Raw genomic sequence first — 21,703 nt, 5'->3', positions numbered from 1 at the left:
TCAAGGAAGACAGTATTTAAAAAGATAACAGAGACAGCATATACTGAGAAGTGTCACCAGAGAAGCGTGAGCCAAGAAGTCCCAAAATCTGTAACTGAAAATATCTCTTCAAACTCTTATCTCTCTAAATTCTTTACGTCAAATTCTCTCTATTTATATTCTTCAGATCTATAAAGATTTTAGGAGATTGGGAAAGAATACTAAAAATTGCTATCTAATGCTACTGAGAAAATACACTAAAACAACTATTACACTATGATTAAAAATTGCTTTTTAGATATTCCATACCATACTTTCTCCAAAGTGTGGCTGAAGCCTGTCATAGTTAGAGAACACTCACAGAAAAGTAACATTTTCTGAAGTAGAAAAAGATATTCTTTTTACAATCTACAAGTGAAACTGTGTTTCATGTATGCTTCACAATTAAAATCTACATTTGCTAAACAAAATAAAAATCTGCATTAGTTCTTTGGGGGACAAAGACTCTCCATTTTTATGAAGTTTTACATTTGACAATATTCCAGTGAAATTAGTCACACAGAATCAGTTGAATTACTTTATTCACTCAGCATGTTACTTCTGAAGCGAGGCAAGAATTTCACAGCCTTTAAAATAAAAATGCTGCACAACACACATTACCAGAAAATTACGTCATCTCCACCCACCTGCTGAATGCTGTGACCAACAATTAAAAAATTATGCTGTCTGTTCTTTGTCAGGCATTTCCACAGGGAGGAAATATGTGCAATTAAAATAATACCTATATCTCAAAGATCCAGAGGTGACACAATGGAGCATGCATTTAATCTCAATTTAGTCCAAGCACTCCCTACGACAGAAAGCATGACTGATGAGAATTTATTATTCTATGTTGGCAGCATGCAGCGTTCTCTGGCTCAGCTGGGGGGGAAAAAAAGCAGCAAAAAAAAAAAACACATCTCTGTAAAATCTAGCATTTTCCTTTCTAAGGTGGGTTCTTCAGAGGTACAAACTATGCAGCCCAGACAAACACTTAAAACATTCTGAAGATAATTACAGATTCATTTTATTTAAAGCACCTCTTTGGAGCTGGAGACAAAAGAGATACTCATGTTTAATACATGCTGAATAGCATACCTGGACAGACATCCATCAGTGTATTAATACTGGACTTTCCATAAGGCTATAAATTCATGTTTCTGACCCAATTTCATTGTATTAAAGAAAATCTATTCCAAGAAAAATTACATTTTTCTAATACTGAAGTATTTGGGGTGAGTTCAAACAAGCATCATATAGTTGCTTTGATTAACGGTGTGGCAAATCCCAGGAGGGAAGGCTCTGATTTGATAGAGGAAATTGGAACAGTGAAACACTAGGACTGACAGCCTACTGCTGCTGCCTCTTGAGATTGGGAATGAAGCAAAACCCAAACTCCTCCAGCTATAAGCAGATTAGCTGTGGCTCTCCAGTTGTTGGTAGTTTGTCAGTGCAATCCTCAGACTAGCAAACTTTATTTACTGTTATGACCTGCACCATTCTCTTTATAAAATAATAATAATAAAAAAAATTAAATTCTCCTTATCTACCCTAACAGGTAATTTTACTCCTTTTTTGAGTTAGATACATTGGCAATTTAGATAAATCTTCCTGTTGCCAACAGAAGTCTATCCTGTGAAATTCTGTTTTGTTGTATAAGTGAAAACTGAACTCACTGAAATAGCTAGGCTCCCAATAGGAACTTAAAATTCAAAAAAAATCCAAGAATTTAACTTGCTAAGAACAACAGCTGGTCTCTTTAAACAGAAACTGCCTGCACATGCACACATGCATGCCCCACTACTAACTGAGCTATCAGATCAGGTACATTACTTTTCAGTTTTATTTCTCTTCCCAATTTTAAACCAATTAAGCTAATTCCAATCAGCATGAAATAAAGGTTACACAAAAGGCACAATTTCACTTCCTAGCCTAAATGCTACCATTGAATTGCTCACTCTTAAAACTTCACTTCTTGCTGCATTGGTTTTATTAGATCAGCGTCTAGTTGGCATCAGTTAACTCAGTTACCTGACTGGATTTAAATATGCTGTTATGAATTAATCAGTACTTCTTACACATGTGAAATACATTCAGCTGAGATACAGATTAAACTGTGTTAAAAGTAACTGCCAAGAACATGTTATCTGACTACAATACATCAGAATATAAAAAAGACAGTTCACAAAAAATGCCTGGTTCCCCAAAAAAAGACTGGTGTCACTGTTGCCTAACTTGTTAACACATGCTAGATTACTCATGAAAGTGACATGTCTCTGAATTACAAATTATGCCCAAAATAGCTTTCCCAAGGAAGCAAAAGAGCATATAACAATAAAATCTTAGTAAACAAAGTGAGTTACCAAACACCAGTTCTGCACATGCTTCACTTCAACAAAAGCTGAGATGGATGAAATGCTCCTCTCTCTAGCTTGTGGGTCTAAAATTCAGGAGAGAGTAGTTAATAAATATGCCCTTTACAGGCTGAATTCCTAATACTTTGCATATACCTGCTACCTTAAGATTTCAGAATGGGGATCCTTGTTTAGCAAGTGCACAGTGTTCACATGTCAAACAACAGCTGTGCATGTCTATAAACTCTCACACTGAAAAATCTGGACAGTTGTTGGGGTCCAGGAATCTCACTCAGATAAGACTTGGGTCACAAAAATACTGAAAAAGTAGTTTACAGATTGAAAGATTATTAAATCACAGAAGCTGCTCCCAACATGGACACGGCATAGCCCTCAAAGACCAAATACTACAGAAAAACTGCTTTGGATTTGCTTCCAACAAGAGACGCACTGCCACACAGCAGCAATAACAAAAATTGATACAAAGAATTAGGTAAGCTAGTCAATTAAACAAAACACCATAGGAAGAAAAAAGCGAGTCCATTTTTGGTAAACTCTGTTATCTAAAAAGAAACTGCATAATACTAACTGCACAACAACAGACTTTGCAGATCTTTTATTTGCACAACATACCTGGACACAACAGCCAGCTTTATGCTAAATCCCTCTGCTTTGCTATATGGGCAGCATCAGATTCAAAACAAAGAAATAGAACAGTCACTCTGTACTGAAAAGTCTTAATCAGCATCCTAAGTCAGCTTGTTTCTGCAGCTGGAACTTACTGGTAAATGCAGAGCTTGGAAAACAAGCTCTGGTGAAGAAACCAGAGCTAAAACAAAGAATTAATAGCCACAACAAAGATGATACAAAGTAATCCAATTTATTACTCTCACAGCTCCACTGAAAAGGTGTAAAGGAAAAGCATGTAGCATTGGAAAGCAGACATTTAAAGTCAGTATTAAAATTGTGAAACAAAGCAGAATGACATCACTTTGAAAAGGAAAAGAAAGGTACTGCAAACAGCTAAAAGTATGAGAAAACTTCCAGAACAGGTAACTGTCTTCCTTTTGTGATATGAACAGGAACACAATCACTTTTTTCTCCCCCCAAATCACTTTTTGTCAGAATTTCCAATTACTTAAAACTGAGCTAACAGGATGGCTAAAAAACATATTCAGGCCATGGTTCAATCAATAATTCAGATCAAAAAAGAAAATGTATTTTTCATTCTTCATATTATCTAGTATTATGCCATTGTATCATTCTGATATAGTGGCATATTTTCTTAGCTAAGCATTTATCATGTGTGTGCTTTGATAGCAACTTTCTGGTGTCAGACCTAAGTTTTAATTCTTTTCCACTCGTTGCAGGATTCTGTCAGCCTGTGAACTACTACACAGATGAACTAGTTTCTTTTTCCACAGTTACAATAAAGCACATCATTTATGATCAGGGTGCTTGCATAATTATGCAGGAGAAAAACACTCCACGTCTTCCATACTTTCTAAGTAATTTAGGACAACCTACCTCATAGCCATGCTTATGTCAACTAGAGTCAGCTAGCTGTCTTGGTTATTTAGATCACAGGATTAGTGTTAGAACTGAAGAGCTGCTTCAGTATGACAAGTTTTCACTGCAACAGTTCTTGAAACAGGGCTGTATTTTAATTACATCGTAAATATACTTCTATGACTTCTGATTTCAACTAAGTTATTATTCACAGCTAGAAATATTTCTGAAATAAGAGAACCTTTAAGCAGACAAATTCACACCTTACCTTGTGAAAGGCACTGATTTGCAAGAGCAACCTGTCCAGAGTGTAGATACAGATTAAGACGTGTGAAGATACCACTCAGAGATGGAATGGTGATGAAGCAGAAGGCAACACAAGCCTAAAGCAAATAAAAAAATGAAACTGAAGAAAGTTCCTAACAGAGTTATAGGAATCATTACTGATTTTATACACAATTAGGAAACAAAATATGTAAAACACTTTTGGGAAAGACTTTCAATAAAAAGCAAAGTCCAAATTCAGCAACTTCAAATTAAATAATTATAACAATATTTACTATTATTGATTACTGCTATTATGAGTAGATTAGCTCAAAACTTACTCTATGACTCCAGCTCAGAGTTCCTCTCTGCTCAGGTAACTAGCTTTCAGCTCAAGACCAAAATCTAACTAGAAAGCAGACTACTGGTCCTTGGGAACATTCCATCTGTCAAACTGGTCAAAGCTGGTGTGTTGTGTGTATTTGGGAGGAAGAAGATCCAGTGCAGCGTGCTCCAGCTTTAGACCTACTGGAACAGCCCAAACACCCAGGTGGAGCCAGCAGCACCCAGTCATACAGAAGCTGCTCAGTGTCACGCTAGCTATGCTTTCTCTGGGCCACCATGCACAGGTGCCACGAACAAAAAGCCATTCATTAACGGTAGCATATGCAAACACCTCCCCAGCACATAAAGATGAAGACTGTAGTTTCAGGTAAGAAGAGGGCAACACTAACAACCTGCATAGCCCCTGCAGAGTTCAAAGCTCTTTTGACCATATCTATATAGACTCAGAGGCACTAAAAGCAGAAAGAAGCACTTTTTTTGAAATTCAAATACTGATTTCAGCACATCAACACTGATATGAGACAGAAATTAAAATTTATTCTTTTCCCCCTATCTCCCATTCTCTCCGTGATTGAGTTATATAGAAAATAAGTATTTTATTTCAAATATAATTTGAAAAGCTGAGCTTTCTAGAATTCACACAAGCACTGTCCCAATGAACCTTCCTTTGCATAGGGAGTCAATCTTGCTGCTCTTTTTTAACACAGAGCTGCTATTAAATGCTTTCGGTCTTTGCTTTCTTAAACGGCACCATTGGCTTTAGAGAGTAAAGATCAATGGTAACAAGAGAAAATGAGACTATAAAGTGTCAAAAAATACTAACATATCATTTTGAAAAAATTACAAACTTAGGTGGCAGCAGGTAGTATTATCTGCTAAGAGAAGGCAGGCTCGAAGTTTATTTAGTCAGACCTACCCTGACAAATGCAGCAGTCTTTCTGGAATGATTTCCTTTCATCACCTTTCTTGTTTCCATTGCTAGTTGGTTCACAGACTACACATAAAACCCAAAAACAAATCACTAAGAAAAATGCACAGATTTATTAGGTCAGCGGCAAATAACAAACTGCATGTTCTATTGCATGCATTTACAGAACAGAAACTGTCAAAAGGGACCACGATAAATAAACACAGTGCTCTCAGACTGTTTAGTCTTTACTTAGAGAATTTTAGTGACCATTCCTTAAAGCAAATACGATTCTGAAGGTTTGTGAAGGTAGACTTGTTGGTTTATTCAAGGCTTCTGATCATCCCTTGCTTCCCAGCTATAGTGCTGTCATCACCTCCTTCCTGGCATAAAACCCATGATCTCTAGCTAACACCCTTATTTAAAAAAAAAAACCAACCATAAAAATCCCCAAATAATAAAAGGAATAATAAAAGGATTTAAGAGAAGATACAATGTTGCAAAGGAATTGGATGCAGCTAATTCTCACCTGACACCTAACTCAATACAGAAAAGAGATTAACCTTCCCAATCACAGCAGGGCTCTGCCTATACCTGCAGCCAGACACTGTCTAATCTCTTCTGGATGGAGGATTACAGAAGAGAGAACCCAAATTCTAAATGCACAACAATGCCATTTATTTTATTAGAGATGAAATCTCTTGCAAGATCGCCAGTTTTCTTTGTTGCAATGACACCATGGATGCCTGTCAAGCAAGAACTTCAGAGAGCTTAAAGTCATAAAATGAGAGATAAGATCAAAGCCTACGTTAAAAACACCCGATAAAAAGACCTCAGACTTACTCCGATGCAGACCAATAATCTGGGCAGGGAATGGGAGAACAGCAAATACATCCCCACTCATTAAGATAATGTAGATCAACTGTAACTTACATGAATCAACTGGACTAGAACAGGCTCCAGATTGCAAAACATTGACCTGGCTTCAACATAGAAACTCAGCTGTTGTTCAAAGTCACGGCCAAATGAAACCTATGAAAGTCAAGAAAAACCCTGGATTTTACCATTGTAGGCCATTAACTTTAAGAAATATAAACACGTATGCAGATAAACCACAGAAACTCAAAAGTCAACATCCCCATATATTGATAAGAAAAAAAACCCACCATTAACAACAACACAGTACCTGGAGAATCTCTGTCCTTTTAACTGTCTGCTTTCCCATACTTAACCTTCAGGGCAACTTGAAAGTTTTGCTGGTTTTTTTTTCCATACTCCACATGATCTTCTACTTTACAGATCAAGTATTTGTCAAGAAAACAAAATTTAATTCCTAGATTTGTGAAGTGTTTTCAAAACTAGCATAACTTGATTCTTTATGGCACAGGGACAAAGACACAGTTCATACTTAAAAAGCAAAACAAAAAATCCCCAGAAAAACAGAAACAGATCAGTGAATCTGTATTCAGATTCTTGTAATTTCTAGTTGATAAAGGGCCTCCAGGAGAAATTTTCCTAACAAGACATACCAGTAAGAAAATCAGGTTTTCCTCTAGCTTGGTTAATAAATATATGATTATATAGCATGGCAAAAGCCTGCAACCTTGCATGCTGGCAGGAAAGAAGAGAAGTCAAGAAACAACCCTTGTGTGAGAACATCCTACTTCTAACCCTCTAGATTTTAAAAAAACAAGTGCTGTCAGCTGGAGTGTCTCAGCTGTCAATTAAAAGCCTAGCAAGAAAAAGTCTCCAGGCAGTCTACATTTATGTATTCAAATAAGATTTTTTTTCTAGTAGAAATAAATTGCATTATTTATTATTTCTCAAGCCACACACAGAAGAAGTTTTTACAGAAATGAAATAAATATCAAATTTAAACCATACAGCAAAAGATCAAAGGAACTGCACCAGAAAACAACGGATTGCTTCTTACATTACAGACAACTGCCTTTGCCTTTCCTCTATTTGTGCCACCGCTGATTCTTGAGTCCTAGTCTCAAGAAAACTTCTCTGAAAATATATAATTTTCCACAAAAAAGCCTGACTTCAAGAATGACTATCACAGCTGCTTTTCCTTCCACATCTTCATGTGTGCTGGTTTAAAACTTATAACCAGTCATTTTGCTGCTATGGGATTTTTTTTTCCCCCTAAACCAAGACTATAAAGCCACATCAAATATTACTCAATGTGGGAAATGCTCCTAAAGGAAATTATACAGTATTATATTGCATATAAAGCTTAATAAAACAAAATTATATTAAAAACATATTAAATACCAAATTGTTACAGCTGAAGAGAAAGCAACCATCTAGAGATGAATTCATAGAATTGCAACAAAGAACAAAGAGGACAAGTAGAGACAAAGCCTGTCAGCTCTGACTATGTGAAAGAAAAGCCAAGCATTGAGAGTACCTGATTAAAGCAAAAAAAACCAAACCCTTGAGAACATCTCCCTAAAACAACCTGACATCTCAAACACAACAGACAAGAACAAAAGATTTTTATTGGGATAAGAGGTTAAAAATTAATTTCAAGACAAAATAACTGGAGTTTTTGTGGGACTACTAATTTGATGATACAATTTATCTTATTTGTAAATTAAGATATGAATAACATAAAAGTTATATTTATTTTATGTTTTTTAAAGCTGGTATTGGTTCTATTTAGAGCTGGGTAGCAGGAACTGCATTCACATAAATCAGTGAGCTTTCTCTGACACTATAATGGCAAGACTTTAACTACTGTTTTATTGGTATTTTGCTTTTTTGCTACATTAGTGTTTTGCTTTAAAATACTTAAGTTTTACATGAGATTTACAAAACTAGCAGGAAATATGATTAAATAAACAACACATGCACTTTAAAATCTCATATTGCGTCATGTCATCCTCAATACTGTATGATATTTATTTCAACACAGACATACTTATTTCACTGAAATACACTGGTTGGGGTTTTCAACAGTCTTAAGCAAGTCAGACACAGTCTCTGATTCAGCTACATAGGCACCTGTTTCTCATGGGGATCTCAGGAAAATCCGAGCTATAAGGTACACCCCAACAGTTGCACACAATTGTCACTCACCATTTTAATGAATCCATTTATCAAAGCTGCTAACATTCTTTTCTCATCTTCAAGTGTTAGTGCACTAGAAGAAAAAATGTATATGGTAAATTTTAGAATATTGCTTTATCTTATTAATCTGTAAAGGTTCAAATGACACATGCTAACTTATATAATGTTATGTCCATATAAAATGTTTATTGCACACTAAGACCACTAAACTGTTAATTATAAAGCAATACCTAATTTTAATACGAATATCAAGTAAACCAGGCACCAAACTGAATTTGAAATTTCAAAAAAAATAAATTGCCAGTAATGTCTTTATATTTTACAGAATTTTGTCATGAGAAGAAAACTAATCTCATGTTTTTTACTGAAGCACGCAAATGGTTTCAGTCTCGTGTTACAACGTGAGAACTTGAGTAGGAACTGATTATAAAAACCTAAAGAAGTTAGTAAATCTATTCTTAGAAGAAAGTTTTCCTATTTAAGGGGAAAAGTTTTTACAATACACTTTCAATAGAATACGTAATAGTTAATGTATTTATTTTAGAAACATCATTAGCTTATTGTTTGGTTTGGGTTTTTTTAACTAACCCTGCCACATAATTTAAAAAATAATTAGCATTACCTTGTCACAGTGCTGCCTTTTTGATGTTTTAGCACAAACAGAACTAAATTGATATGTAAAAAGTTTCAAGATTATCACTAATACCAATTCTATAGCAAGGGTCCAAATCTGATTTGAAACAAATTTACATCACATTAAAATCCAATAAGTCAAACCTGTTTCACTGAAAATGGATAAGCAAAAAGTTAAATTACAATTAACTAACATTAAATTAACAGTCTAATCCTTTTACTATTATAGACTTGGCTCTAGCATTGACCTTCAGTATATTAGTTACCCATTTCTGAGCTCAGACACCAGATGGGAAGAGAACAATAGTTTTATTATACAAATTCAGTAAAGGAGGAAAGAAAATCTCAGCATGATTAGCTCATTAGTGCATTGCCAATCAAAAGAGCCAACTGATGGGCTCTGAAAGGCTCAGAAGACTTGTAATGAGATCTCCGGGTCAGTTATAGGTTTACAGTTCAATTCTGAATCAGACCCCTACCAGCCTAAAGGCTGTTATCCTGCAACAGCTGTTACGGGGGTCAGCGAGCTCTACACAATGGTTTGGGAGTTTCCTGAACCAGGGTGTAAAAACAGATGCAGGAGTTACTTTAAGATATGTAGAATTTATGATGATTTGCCAGTCAGAGATGACACAACACAACCAAGCTAACAATGCACACCACCTTATCTCAGCTAAAAGAACTGCTGACTAAAGGGATTTTAAGGATCCCAGTGAAATATCGAAATTGTTTTGGCGACATGTCAGAGGAAGCACCAAATGTGGATTGCCATAAACTGCTTAATTTTTTTTAATAAGCTATTTTAGCTTCAATATATTCTTCTGTTTAAAGGTTGAAGTGGCTTTTAGTGCACCATACAGCCAAATAAGGTGCTCTAACCCAAAATAAAGCACTCTAGCTGGTATAAATTGGAATTACATGCCAAATCTGATTTCTTTATTGGCAATAAATCTTGCATTCATGGCATATCAAGGCTGAAACAGTTACAAGTTCCTTTACAGTGTCTGCCATACAAAGAGGTGTTAGGCTCAGAGTGCCAAAAGAAACTGTGCCTCTACAGTTCTACTCAACCCAAACCAGAAGAAAAAAGCAGATTTTTGCTCTTACGATCTAAAATTTGGAGCACTGTGATTCTGGCTGTATTTTCAATCAGACGGAGATTTCTGTGTGATTTCTGCAAGATACCTACAACCACAACTGTTTTCCACATTGCACAATTGCTGTTCAAACACTGAGGATCCAACAATGCACCCAGGATCCCCAACAACCTCAGCACTCAAAGTCAAGGGGAAAAGAGACGAGAAGGATTATGGGGAAAGACACAGATGGTTCAAGAGCTTCTCCTCTGTTCTAGCTTCCTCTACTCAAGTTCCTAGAGACCTTCCAAGTGTCCTTTAAAGACTTCACACCTCTTTGTAATGGCTGAAAAAGTATGCCCAAAAGAACAGATGCAATTGAGTATGGCAATCTGTGCTATAATAGCTACATTTTCACTTAAATCTCAAAAATAGTTTATTATTCACTATAACTCAAAGATTACATTGGTTTCACTCTCAAAAATATTTTAAAAAGATTGTTTAGTCTCTGCTTCACTAGAAAACTCTACAAAACTGTTGCTACTTTCCTTTTAAAACTCTGCTTCACTATTCAAAATAAAGCAGTAATTAAAGAGTAAATGGTACATGCTGCCACTTCACTGTGCAGCTCTTCCCTCAGCACTAACTGGATCCATGTCTTAATCCACCGTGAAACAAACAGCCTCAGGCATGTGAAACTGTACACCTAGCAGCAAACTTTGCAAAAACTATAGTTATGAGTAAAATTTATCTATTTTTTATTTTTATTTTATTAATTTACTATAGTATGAGTAAAATTAATCTTACTTCACAGAATCATGCATCGTCTTGCAGATATGCAGAAGAGCATTGAGTATAACAGGATCCTTTGTAGATTCCTGTTGATGCCTATAAAATATTTTAGAAAAAGTGATGAAAAATCCTGCTCTTTCAAAATGAAAACCAATGAGAATACCATTCTAATGCAGAACTCCAATCATCAGCATTGTATGACACTACAGAAATTTTATAGTAATTTTTTAGCCAACAGAACTCCAAAGATCACATGGTTAGCAGACATATAATTGCAACAAATGCTAGTCAATAAACATCTTAATACATGGAGCTTTACTGCCAAGCCACAGAATCTGGCTCCTGAGGGGACAGAACAAGCTAAACAAGTGATACATTGAGGCAATCTATGAACATCAAAACAACGCAATTCTAGATCTACCAAGAAGAAATACGGTTTCTCTGCTACTGATGGACAGGCAGAAAGGATAAATGCCACATTTAGGTACAGAGGTACACGTGCAGTGGAGCACCGCTAAGGGGCTGCAGCACCTCTCAAATGAGCAAAGGCCAAGAGAGCTGGGACTGTTTAATCTAGAGAAGGCTGCGGTGGGGGCTTAGTACCTGAAGGGAAGGTGAAAAATCAAAAAATGTTTCAAGGAACCTGTGAATTATTTGAAAAGAAAGGGACTGTCTGACTTTTAACAATATTTGAAGATGAACCCTCATCTTATAAGTTAATTTTCAACTGTGGAAATACCCATTTTTCTACATAATGGAGCTTGTAACAAGAGACTGCTCTTTCTTCCTCCATTATACCAAGGTAACAGTTCTGTGCTGTCACACCAGCTGGAATACAAAATAAATTTTATAAACCAAGTAAGGCAACATAACTTTTAAAAACCTCAGAGAACAACTATTCTGTTAATCCACAGCAAGCCAGCATCAATACATTTACTTCAGTTTCAGCTTTCTTTGTGAACAGTTAAACAGTCAATCAATAGATTAACAAAATTGAGGCATTATTTTTCCCCCCCATAACCTGGAACACCTTCACAAGCTAAATGGCCTACACACTGACTCATCTTCCCTAGCAATCTTTCAATACATTCCCCAGACCCTCCAGAGTGCATTTAATCTCAATATTCTCCACTTACTTAATAAAAGATTCCATAATGCACTTGCAAACCTCCACTCTCACACTTTCCTTCTGGAACATATCCAGAAATGGCAGGAATTTCTCCTGAAAGTATAAATACATTAAATACATAAACAAGTAAAATTAGGTATTTTACAAACAACACACTAAAACAATAAATATTTTTGATAAGTTTTATAATTATAGCTGGTTTAGTTAAAATTAATCTTTGAAGATAGTAATTAATTTTGAAGGATGAAAGAGTGGAACAAATGGAAAACCACCAAAGGCTGAAAGGCATGTCAATTTATTGATTGCAGAGATCCAGAATAAAACACAGAACTGTTTGGATCAAATGTTGCAGATTTTTTTAAAAGCAGTCATATACTTGAAACAGCTTAAGATCCTGACAAATTCAGACATCTATGGGAAGAAAAGGTGGGATATTAAAACCAATGAAAACAGGCCACACACCAGCAACTATCTTGTGTGTAGCCTGGGCAACTTATGAAGGTGCAAGACACACAAATTTTTTTCAAAGATGTGGGTTTAGGTTGTTAAGATATTGAAATACTTAGTCTCTGTATCACCTCAAGAATATAGCGAGGGTAAGTTTTTCAGAATTATCTGAGCAATTTGTGAAAAAGACTTGACTCCAAACCCACAGAGTCAGCCTTCAATTTTACTCTTCAACTGGTTTCAGAACGTTGACGCCCACTGTCTTTGTTCCTCTTCCTCTGCCTCATATACAGTCTCTGATCTCTCTTAGTTTCACTTTGTTTCAATACCAAACTCAAACCCTATGACAGAGCATGCTAAGTATATATCATAACATACAAATGGCTATGAGTAATTACATGAACACCCACATAAATAAATGGTATTTTAACTTCCATTGTCAATTATGCCACAGTAACAAAGCAACTTAGAAACAGCCTAAGGAAAAAAAAAAAGTATAGAAAATTGGAATTAGAATAAAGAATATTTAAGTAGTAGCAGCAAAGAGTTTCTAAAACATTTCTGCACTTATCTACTTGACAAAACACCCTCTCACTATGTGACCCTGCAAACAATCTAAATATTCAAGTCAGGTAAATTCTCTTGGAGAAACAGTGAAAAATAGTTCTTAAAAATTTATTAAACAGAGCATCACTTACCACTGAAAAAAGCAGAGAGAAGTCATAGATATAGGTAATAACTTTCTGAATAATAGACTGCAGCTGAAGAGGAAAAAAAAGGCAGGGCGGGGGGAAATGAATGATTGTAACCCAAGTTAAATTAAGACTATCCACACCAGAAATTATTCTTCCCTAGTTATTCATAGAAAACTAGGCTGGAAGACACTTTAAGCATTCATTGATGTAATTTCTTTCCCCAAACCATGATTGACTACAGATACGCTGTTCTTAACAGATTTATTTCCAACATGCTCTTCAGAACTCATACGAACAGAGGCTGACCAGCCTGCCCAGGCATTATTTGTTCTTTATATAGTCAGGCAGTTTTTTCTGATCTATAGTCTGCATGCCCTTCAGCTCTCTAAACTAAAAAAATGCCAACCCAACCCACAAATAAACAAACAAAAATAATCCCAAACCAGTTTGTTAAATCTTCTTTTGTAGGCACTTTATCTACCCTCCAAATAACCACAAAAACCTTCTAGAACCTCTTAGTTGATCCATATCTCACCTGGCATGCAGTCTCAAGAACCAGACATGATAATTTACTGAAGCCTCAACAATGCCAAGTAGAGATGGATTACTTTGTGGTTTACTTCTGTTTAAACAGTCTGCCATGATTACTAATCTTCAGCAGAACACCACTGTCAATGTAGGAGTTAACTATTGCTACTTCTAAATATTCTGGTTTAGCATTTCTCTGAACCGAAAGATCAATGCACAGGGGAAAAAGGAGGAACAAATCACAGCACTACACTGTTCCAAAAGGCTTCCCCAATTATAGCCAGTGTTTAAAAATAATTATTTTGTGGTAAGAGACATCAGCAATGTTTAAGAATTAATTTAATCTAAGAAAACACACATCAGATTTTTACAGATTTGGCAAAATAAATTCTTTACCTGTGGGTAAGCATCTTCAAATGCTCGATCAGGAGTCATGTGTTTGATAACATCAGCCAAAACTGTATTGACCTCTCGCTTCTGTGTAGCAAAAAATGAGGTTGCAATAGACAGTAATGAAATCAGCACAGAAATCAAGTCACTGCAAACCAGCTGGATAATTTACTTCCATTTACCAAAACATCAGGTTTCTTCAGTGCTCTAGTTAAGCCAGGAACTTTAGCCATAGCTCCAGTAAATCCTTACTTAAACTGGTCAGCCTTCCATTAAAAAAAAAGGGTAAGAAATATGCAGTGCTGGGGAGTGGTGAAGACTCCTTCAAAGCTACATCTTTTGTCCCTGCTCATCTTTCATGAAAGGAAGTACATTTTTTTCATTCATTACTGAAGTCCTACACACTTATATTGAATAGGCCTAGTTTTTCCATTTTTAATACCAAACTGCTAATACACTCACTAATCTGTATCAGAAAACCTTCAAAAGGAAATAAAATAATTTTCACCTACCGTAAAATGCCTGCATGTATACTCCACCCACACTTCAGCACAGTTGATATAATCCTAGGAATACGTGTCTTATGATTACCAGAGTTTGCAGCAGGTTACGAGCAATAGACTTATGCAAACATAAGAAACAAAATTACACTTAAAACAATTAGCTCATAAGGTATGAACAAATCTCAAAAGTTCTTCTGTAGAATTATGTTACGCAGAATTAAGTTATGCTTAAGTAGAAAAACAGGGATCATAAAAAGGTATTACCAGGCACCATATTTTTTGGCAACTGTGTGCATCTACAAAAGGTAAACCATGTCATGCTAAGTATATGCTAACTGAACAGCTGCCCACAATTTTGCCTTAAATGCAGAAACAGTAGTGAAACAGAGTGGACAATAACTCACCTGTGGGTTCTTCAGCTTTGTTATCACCTTCCAGGCTTCATTTAATATTTGAAGGCGATCATTTTCAGGAGGATCAGCCAATGCCAAGTTTAATCCCAAGGAGCGAAAGAGGAGATGCTGAAAGTTAATGAGAAATTTTAAATCAAAAACAGAAGATGCATGTCTGTCCAACACTGCTCTAGCAGGTACACTGTGCAGAAAGATCTCTTGGCTCAAACCACCTTTTACTTAAACAATGTGCAAGTTATGTAGGCAACTAAGAGTATAAAGAACTCCGTCAGACAACAAACAGGAATTGTTACAAATTACATACAGAAAGTTACCTTTGGGAATCCAGATTCATCACACTCTTTAATCATGGCAATGAAGTCCATAGATCTTGCAGCAATAAACTCTGCTCTGAATGCTGACATTACTGAATTCAACAGCAGAGCACTACAATGAACATAACACAAATCAATACAGCTCAACATAACAAAAATTTGGTTGTCCCTTCATTTACATCAATCTGAACTTCTCAGACTAACAACTGTCCAGCATCTATTCTAAATTTAAAAAAGGGGATAAGGAAGAAAAAAACCTCACAAATCGAGCTTGCATTGATGAAGATTAATAGTGCATAAGCAAACCAAGAAAATATTAAGCCATCAGATACAGAAAAGGTAACTCAGCCTGTAGAATCCTTGTTCCACACAGGGTTTTTTGAAGCCAGCATTTTATCAGGTATTTACTAGAAAGATAAAGTAAACCAGGAGCAGCTGACACATTTAGAAGCTTAGTCTCTTTTTAACTACAGTTCAGAAGTATACTTTGGGAGGGCAAATCTCATTGAAGTTTTTCTCACTGAATTGAAATACACTGATCTCAAAGGTTTTTTCCAACCTAAATGATTCTATATATGCATTATAAAAGTCCAATTTCTAGCAGCTGCATTGTTAGGATTAAAATAAATCCAAACAGTCACTATGACATATTTAGACATTTAGAAGTAATCATTCAGACCCGTATCTGTATTATTATCAAGCCAAAGTTACTGATGGAAGAGTGAACTCACTGCATTACTGTGTATAACCCAGTTTACTGATACCATTATGCAAACATAAGAAACAAAATCTAGGATCATCCAAAAGGCAATTCCTCTGGGCAAACTCGGCCATGAGTTAGCACAGAAGCTGCCTCATAAAACACTGTGTCCTTCACTAGGCTGAAACAGACAGTTGAATATAGGGCACTTTACCTTGAGGGAAATTCTATGGAGTGCTTAAAATAGCCCAGCATCCTCTGTGTTCCTGACTGAGCATTAGTGGTCCCATCGCAATTTGACTGGAATTTGCATTTTATCATTAGACAAGTACTTCCAGTTCACTAGGTATATGCTTTGCAATACAGAGAAGCAGGCTGTCACTTCTCACTTAGATGGCTACAACGTAGTTCATGGAACATGCTGAGGTTATTTAAAGATTTATATACTGATGCCTCTTGCTTTGTAGTACTTTGACAGTCATGAGAAGACATAAAACCACAGAACTCCACTTTAAAGGGAAACTACAATGCTTTATACAGCATCTAAGACAGATTATTCAACTTCCCAATAAAAAAAGGCATGTCCCAAAAACATTTCTTCAAAAAAAACCACCTTATTATACTCAACGTTTTGTCCTAAGCACCTACTCCACCTTTAAAACAAGAAATGCTAAAAGGTGATTTAAAAATAAGTTCCACAAAACAAATTAATACCTATACAAACCAATCAATATAGCAGAGCACAGGGATTACTTTTACCCATATTATACACTCTGATACAGTAACATCTTCACACCACATTTTTAAAATCACGTTTTCCCTGCACTCCTTAGTTGTCACAGAACACTAATACTGGCAGTTCTCATCTAAGTGATTAACATATTTTAGCTCCTCAGCCACTGCAGAATTGGACTGTGCAAAGCACATCAGCAAAAAAAATAGGTAGCCAAAACCTTTTACAGAGCTCAGCCTACCTACCCAATAAAATTAATTCAGATTAGCTCACAAGCAGGCCAGATTGCACTCACACAGCTCAGAAAGTACATACAAAACTTTCAGACCATCTTCCTGAAGTACTTGCTAAAGGTGGTCAGTCTGCACAGCCTTCTAGGAGACATTTGGGATACTAATTTCAACGCTGAAAAAGGCAGTCGCTTAAATATTACCATCTTCCAAATGTGTCAGCTGTTTACCATTTCCCTTGCAAAATGTACGTATGGGCTGAATGTAGCCAGTGGAGACCAGGGAGAAAGCAGGCGAGGAAAACAGATTAAAATGAAGCACAACCATGAATCACAGACACGGCTGATGGAGAACACATTACCCATCCTAAACCTTGGCTAAGGAGCCAAAACGCAGCAACCAAGTTAATTAATTTAACTTTTGCTCTACCAAGTAATCTACCATATTTTAGATTTCACCTCTGGAAATTAATGTTCATAACCATGATTTAGTAAACTACTAGGAGAACAACAGCTATACTATGCATCCGAACAGTGTTTTCAAAAGGGAGAGAGAATTTTATTACAGGGACTCACAGCTATTACAGACTCATGTCTTCCACATTGTGCAATACTTACTTGTTCCCCAATTTTTTGCATCTCTCCATCATCTCAGTAAGCAGAACCTGGAAGAATTACATATTAAAATTAGTAAGTAGAGACTCTGCAAATAAATTCAGATTTAATTACTGTAAAGAAGTCTACTAAAAGCTGGTTTAATTACCTACCTAATATATTCCAATAATCCTGTCTTACTCCGTATTTACAACACAAGAAAACAATGGTGTAGTACAACATAAAACGCACCCACTGGAATAGGTACAGTGGCATTTTAACCAAACACACCATTTTATGGAAGTCAAATTTGCAATCCTTCAGCCATGCCATTTCTCCAAGTAATTACTTTTTGCCAGCCAGATCAATTATCTCTGGCAGGAGAAGTGAAGATTACCAACTCTCTGACACAGAATGCAAAACAGACTTACTGAGATTAAAAGATCTTGTTGACTATGTCAAGCAATTACAAAGCTAAAGTTTACTCAAATCATTTTTATATCTGTATGACAGAAGAAACTACTGAATTCAGGAAATGAAGATTAAACTAGCTAAAGGACAGCAAGAAACAAACAGGAATACTGCCTATGAAATTAAAGTGGTCTAACCTGAGCTTTGTGGAAATGAACATTCTTCCCATATAGAAGAGAGAAACAGGCAGCCGTATCTAAGCTCTTTACACTTGCATTCACACTCACGTAAGTACTGACTGAAGGGGTTTTTTAATAGGCAAAATTAACTTTTCACCCTAACACTTCCTTCAGTGTCAGGCATTACGACGTTTACTTACTTCAGGAGCATGGTAGGCAATACACTGTAAAATCCAGTCTATAGCAGGAGAATACAGAGTCAAATACAAAGGAATCTCCACACATTGTACTACCAGCTGATTCTGAACTGTATCCCCATGAATCTGTTGACGTAAAGGACAAAAACATGTTGCTGTGAGAAAGTATTTAGTAGGAAATATGACAAACTGGACCAAGTTTGTGTATGAATGGAAACGACATCAGAAAAGATCACAAAGATACACAGATACTCTGAAACATTCCTTGCATAATGGGGAAAAAATGTCAAGCTCAAAATATTTATCATTAGAAGTATGGAAATATGCTGAATAGAACAGTTTCAGCTTACCAGAATGTATGTAAAATGTCCCAAACTATATTGGGGTACAGGAACATCCCTAAATCTATATTTAAGAACCTCAAAGATTTTAAAAAAGTATGCGGTAGTTTAAGGAATGTATTTGTGTGATTTTGCAAATAAAACCCCTACTTGCTTACTTGTTTAAATGTCAGAAGAAAGTCAAAGAAATTTTTGTTAAGGCTTTCTTTGAGCTGTGGTGCCACTTCCATCCCAACCTGTATCAAAAGAAAAAGAAAGACTTAATCTGCATCTATCACCTACAATTCTCCTTCAACTGTAAAACAAAAATGCATTTTTTCCATAGGACTACACCTAGCCACACACATCAACTCAACAAACAGCACTGAATCACATTCTTTTGACTTATTATTTCCTTGCTTACTATTATAGTCACGTCCACTAACAACTACCCTGAGGTAGTTACAGCTGTGTTCAAACATGCTTCTCCTAACATCACCTCCAAGTATCTTGTAAGCAGCAGGGAAATCAGTGTCCACCCCAGTGCCTGCACTGCAACAGCCTATACTCATTGTATGCAGGGAGCCTACAGTGAAGAACATTTAAAAGTCAAAGTTCAGAAAATTGCCTTAAATCATGTGTATTTATTCTGTGGCCAGAAAGAAGCAAGCATCCCAAAGGAAAATATAAATATACAGGCAGATATAGATAAAATATTGATGAATAATACAAGGTGATGCGCAAATGAAAGGCCTATGCAGTGAAGCTGGAACTGCAAAGCAAATGAATCCATACAGGACTGTTTTCAATAACAGATAAAAAGTATCAAAAAAAAAAAGTGGCATATTACTAAAGAAAAGAGAAAGATGCAGAAGTAAATGAGAAGTTAGCAACAGATCAGGCTTCAAAACACACACACAAACTCACTCATCTCAACAGCTTAAAGTTCCCCTCTTCAAACAAACCCAAGGGTCTGAGCCTTCAAGCTTATGCAATTCTAGCTGACTACATCACAAGGCAGAGGTACCATGCACCTGTAGAAGAATGGCTGCAGAAGCGTGGCCTTAGAATCTCTGAAGATCTGCACAATCCAGGCCTGGTATTAGAATAGGCCTGTAATCAGAATTGTACTGAAGTTGCTGTGCTGAAGTTAACAAGAAAGGTAGCCTTGAGCTGTTCTTGAATCCTGAGACCAAGTAATTATGTTGTGCCAACAGGCTGTGGCTGTAACAAGCTACAGCTGCTGGGAAAGCAGGTGCAGGGCCAAGAAAGATAGGGACCGGTATGGGAAAATAGGGAGTAACTACCTACAAGGCTGAAGCACAGCAACACAATTAGCTACATGGATAGAATGCTTATTTTAGTCATGATAATTAGGGGTGTGAGAACCACGTGCGTTTAGAGACTACTAACCAATTATATTTCTGCTTTATGAATATGCATGTGTATCGGTTTTATATAAGTAATGTTAGAAACTAATAAAGTTGAGCAAGATGCATAACTCATATTGAGCGTCTTCGTGACTCCGGCGAACCCTTCTTCCAACACGCACCAACCCAAGCCAGTCATCTATCACATGTGACTACAGAGAAATGCATCACCTTGCTGTGTAAAGATCTGGTCCTTTGCTTTCACGAAAGTCTTTATTCCCACATTTTATTACCATGTTTCTTTACACATTTATATCAATACCACAGGTTTCTGATTCCAGAATTTGTAATTTTTAAAAATCTATTTTCATTATCTTCATTGTGAAAGTATTAATATAATAATGTCAGTAGCTGGAATACAGCAGATTAAATGCCTTCCATTCCAGTAAGTTTTCTTATTTTAAACAGAAGTCAGGATTTTAACAGCTAGTATTTTATACCAAAAATTTTTCACTATTTTATGTGATCACCTTTGCAGACAAAAAGGAGCACACTAAGTATTTCCTTACTACATTAACTGCCATTACTATTACTAGAGTATTAGCCTTAACCTCTCTACCGTTATGCATCTCCTTCAGCTGTATCAGGAGCAGTAAAAGGTGGACTATGCAGCATCCAAATAATTTCCTAAAAAACCTTCAGAAACCTTGCACTATGTAGCAGGAATGCTTACCCTATGACAAAAACACAGGCATTAATGTATTTCAAGAGTCAAATAAACTAGGCAGCTCATCTACCCGAGTAAACCAGAGGTTAGCAATTACTTGCAGATGCAGGAATTCATATGGACACCCCTGAATAGTATACCAAAAGCATCTGGACATTTCATTCAAATGTAACAGATATATCAACACTGAACAAACTCATCACATTTCCTAATGGCAGCTGATTCCATGCAAGTATTGCTCATTAGCAGCCCTACCATTTTCCAATTATAGCTGATACCTTTGCCGCTACTAAAAAATGTATTTCACAAGTATTTTTCCAGTATTGATGACTTTTTGAATCACGTTAGGGTCTCTTCTTGGGTAAGTTTATCTTGGCTGAGCTGTCACAGTAACTGCAGGAGTGGTTGAGGATAAGAACATAGCGATGCTGTGCAGTCAGACAAAAATCCACTGTCTGGACACTTTACCAAGTGGCTCCTCTGGCAAGGAGCTTGCCAGCCCTCTGCCTGCCGCTTATACTCTAGCAGTAGAAGGAGGAAGATAAACATAGCGAAAGGCATACATTAACTACGAAAAGCAGCACCTATCAATCAGACAATAGCATGTAGTCTCAAAGTCCAAACTCTCCTTCCACTTAGGTCTCTAACATTTTATCCTACCTGAAGATGAAAAACTGGCATAAGCAGCACATAAAATTAATTTTACTTATTATAAACACTTAAAGAAAGATTCCCCCATTACTAAAACAAAAGAGAAATTATTTTTTTTATTGTTGGAAGGAAGAGACAGGCTGCTCTCTACTTCAGATAAAAACAGTATTTAAAATTTCCTTTAGTGGCAGAGCGAGCTG

General features: G+C 36.3%; 1 protein-coding gene across 3 annotated transcripts in view; it reads right to left on the bottom strand.

Moving 5' to 3' along the window:
• Positions 1-21,703, bottom strand: part of VPS35L (VPS35 endosomal protein sorting factor like) — a 56,554-nt gene that overhangs the window by 18,284 nt on the left and 16,567 nt on the right. For all 3 annotated transcript variants that reach the window (XM_040592983.1, XM_040592984.1, XM_040592985.1), the window contains 14 exons: positions 18,935-19,012; positions 18,439-18,561; positions 17,673-17,719; positions 15,393-15,504; positions 15,070-15,186; positions 14,675-14,728; positions 14,169-14,249; positions 13,248-13,310; positions 12,110-12,195; positions 10,989-11,069; positions 8,482-8,545; positions 6,331-6,429; positions 5,407-5,484; positions 4,150-4,264 (listed from right to left, as the gene is read on the bottom strand). In XM_040592983.1, coding sequence (XP_040448917.1) covers positions 4,150-4,264; positions 5,407-5,484; positions 6,331-6,429; positions 8,482-8,545; positions 10,989-11,069; positions 12,110-12,195; positions 13,248-13,310; positions 14,169-14,249; positions 14,675-14,728; positions 15,070-15,186; positions 15,393-15,504; positions 17,673-17,719; positions 18,439-18,561; positions 18,935-19,012 — 1,198 coding nt within the window. The remainder of the gene's footprint in view (positions 1-4,149; positions 4,265-5,406; positions 5,485-6,330; positions 6,430-8,481; positions 8,546-10,988; positions 11,070-12,109; positions 12,196-13,247; positions 13,311-14,168; positions 14,250-14,674; positions 14,729-15,069; positions 15,187-15,392; positions 15,505-17,672; positions 17,720-18,438; positions 18,562-18,934; positions 19,013-21,703) is intronic.

This window comes from Falco naumanni, chromosome 4 (assembly GCF_017639655.2).
Source record: "Falco naumanni isolate bFalNau1 chromosome 4, bFalNau1.pat, whole genome shotgun sequence".
In the NCBI taxonomy this organism is placed as follows: domain Eukaryota; kingdom Metazoa; phylum Chordata; class Aves; order Falconiformes; family Falconidae; genus Falco; species Falco naumanni.
Note: the sequence above shows the minus strand (reverse complement) of the source record. Positions and strands in the feature narration are given on the sequence as shown.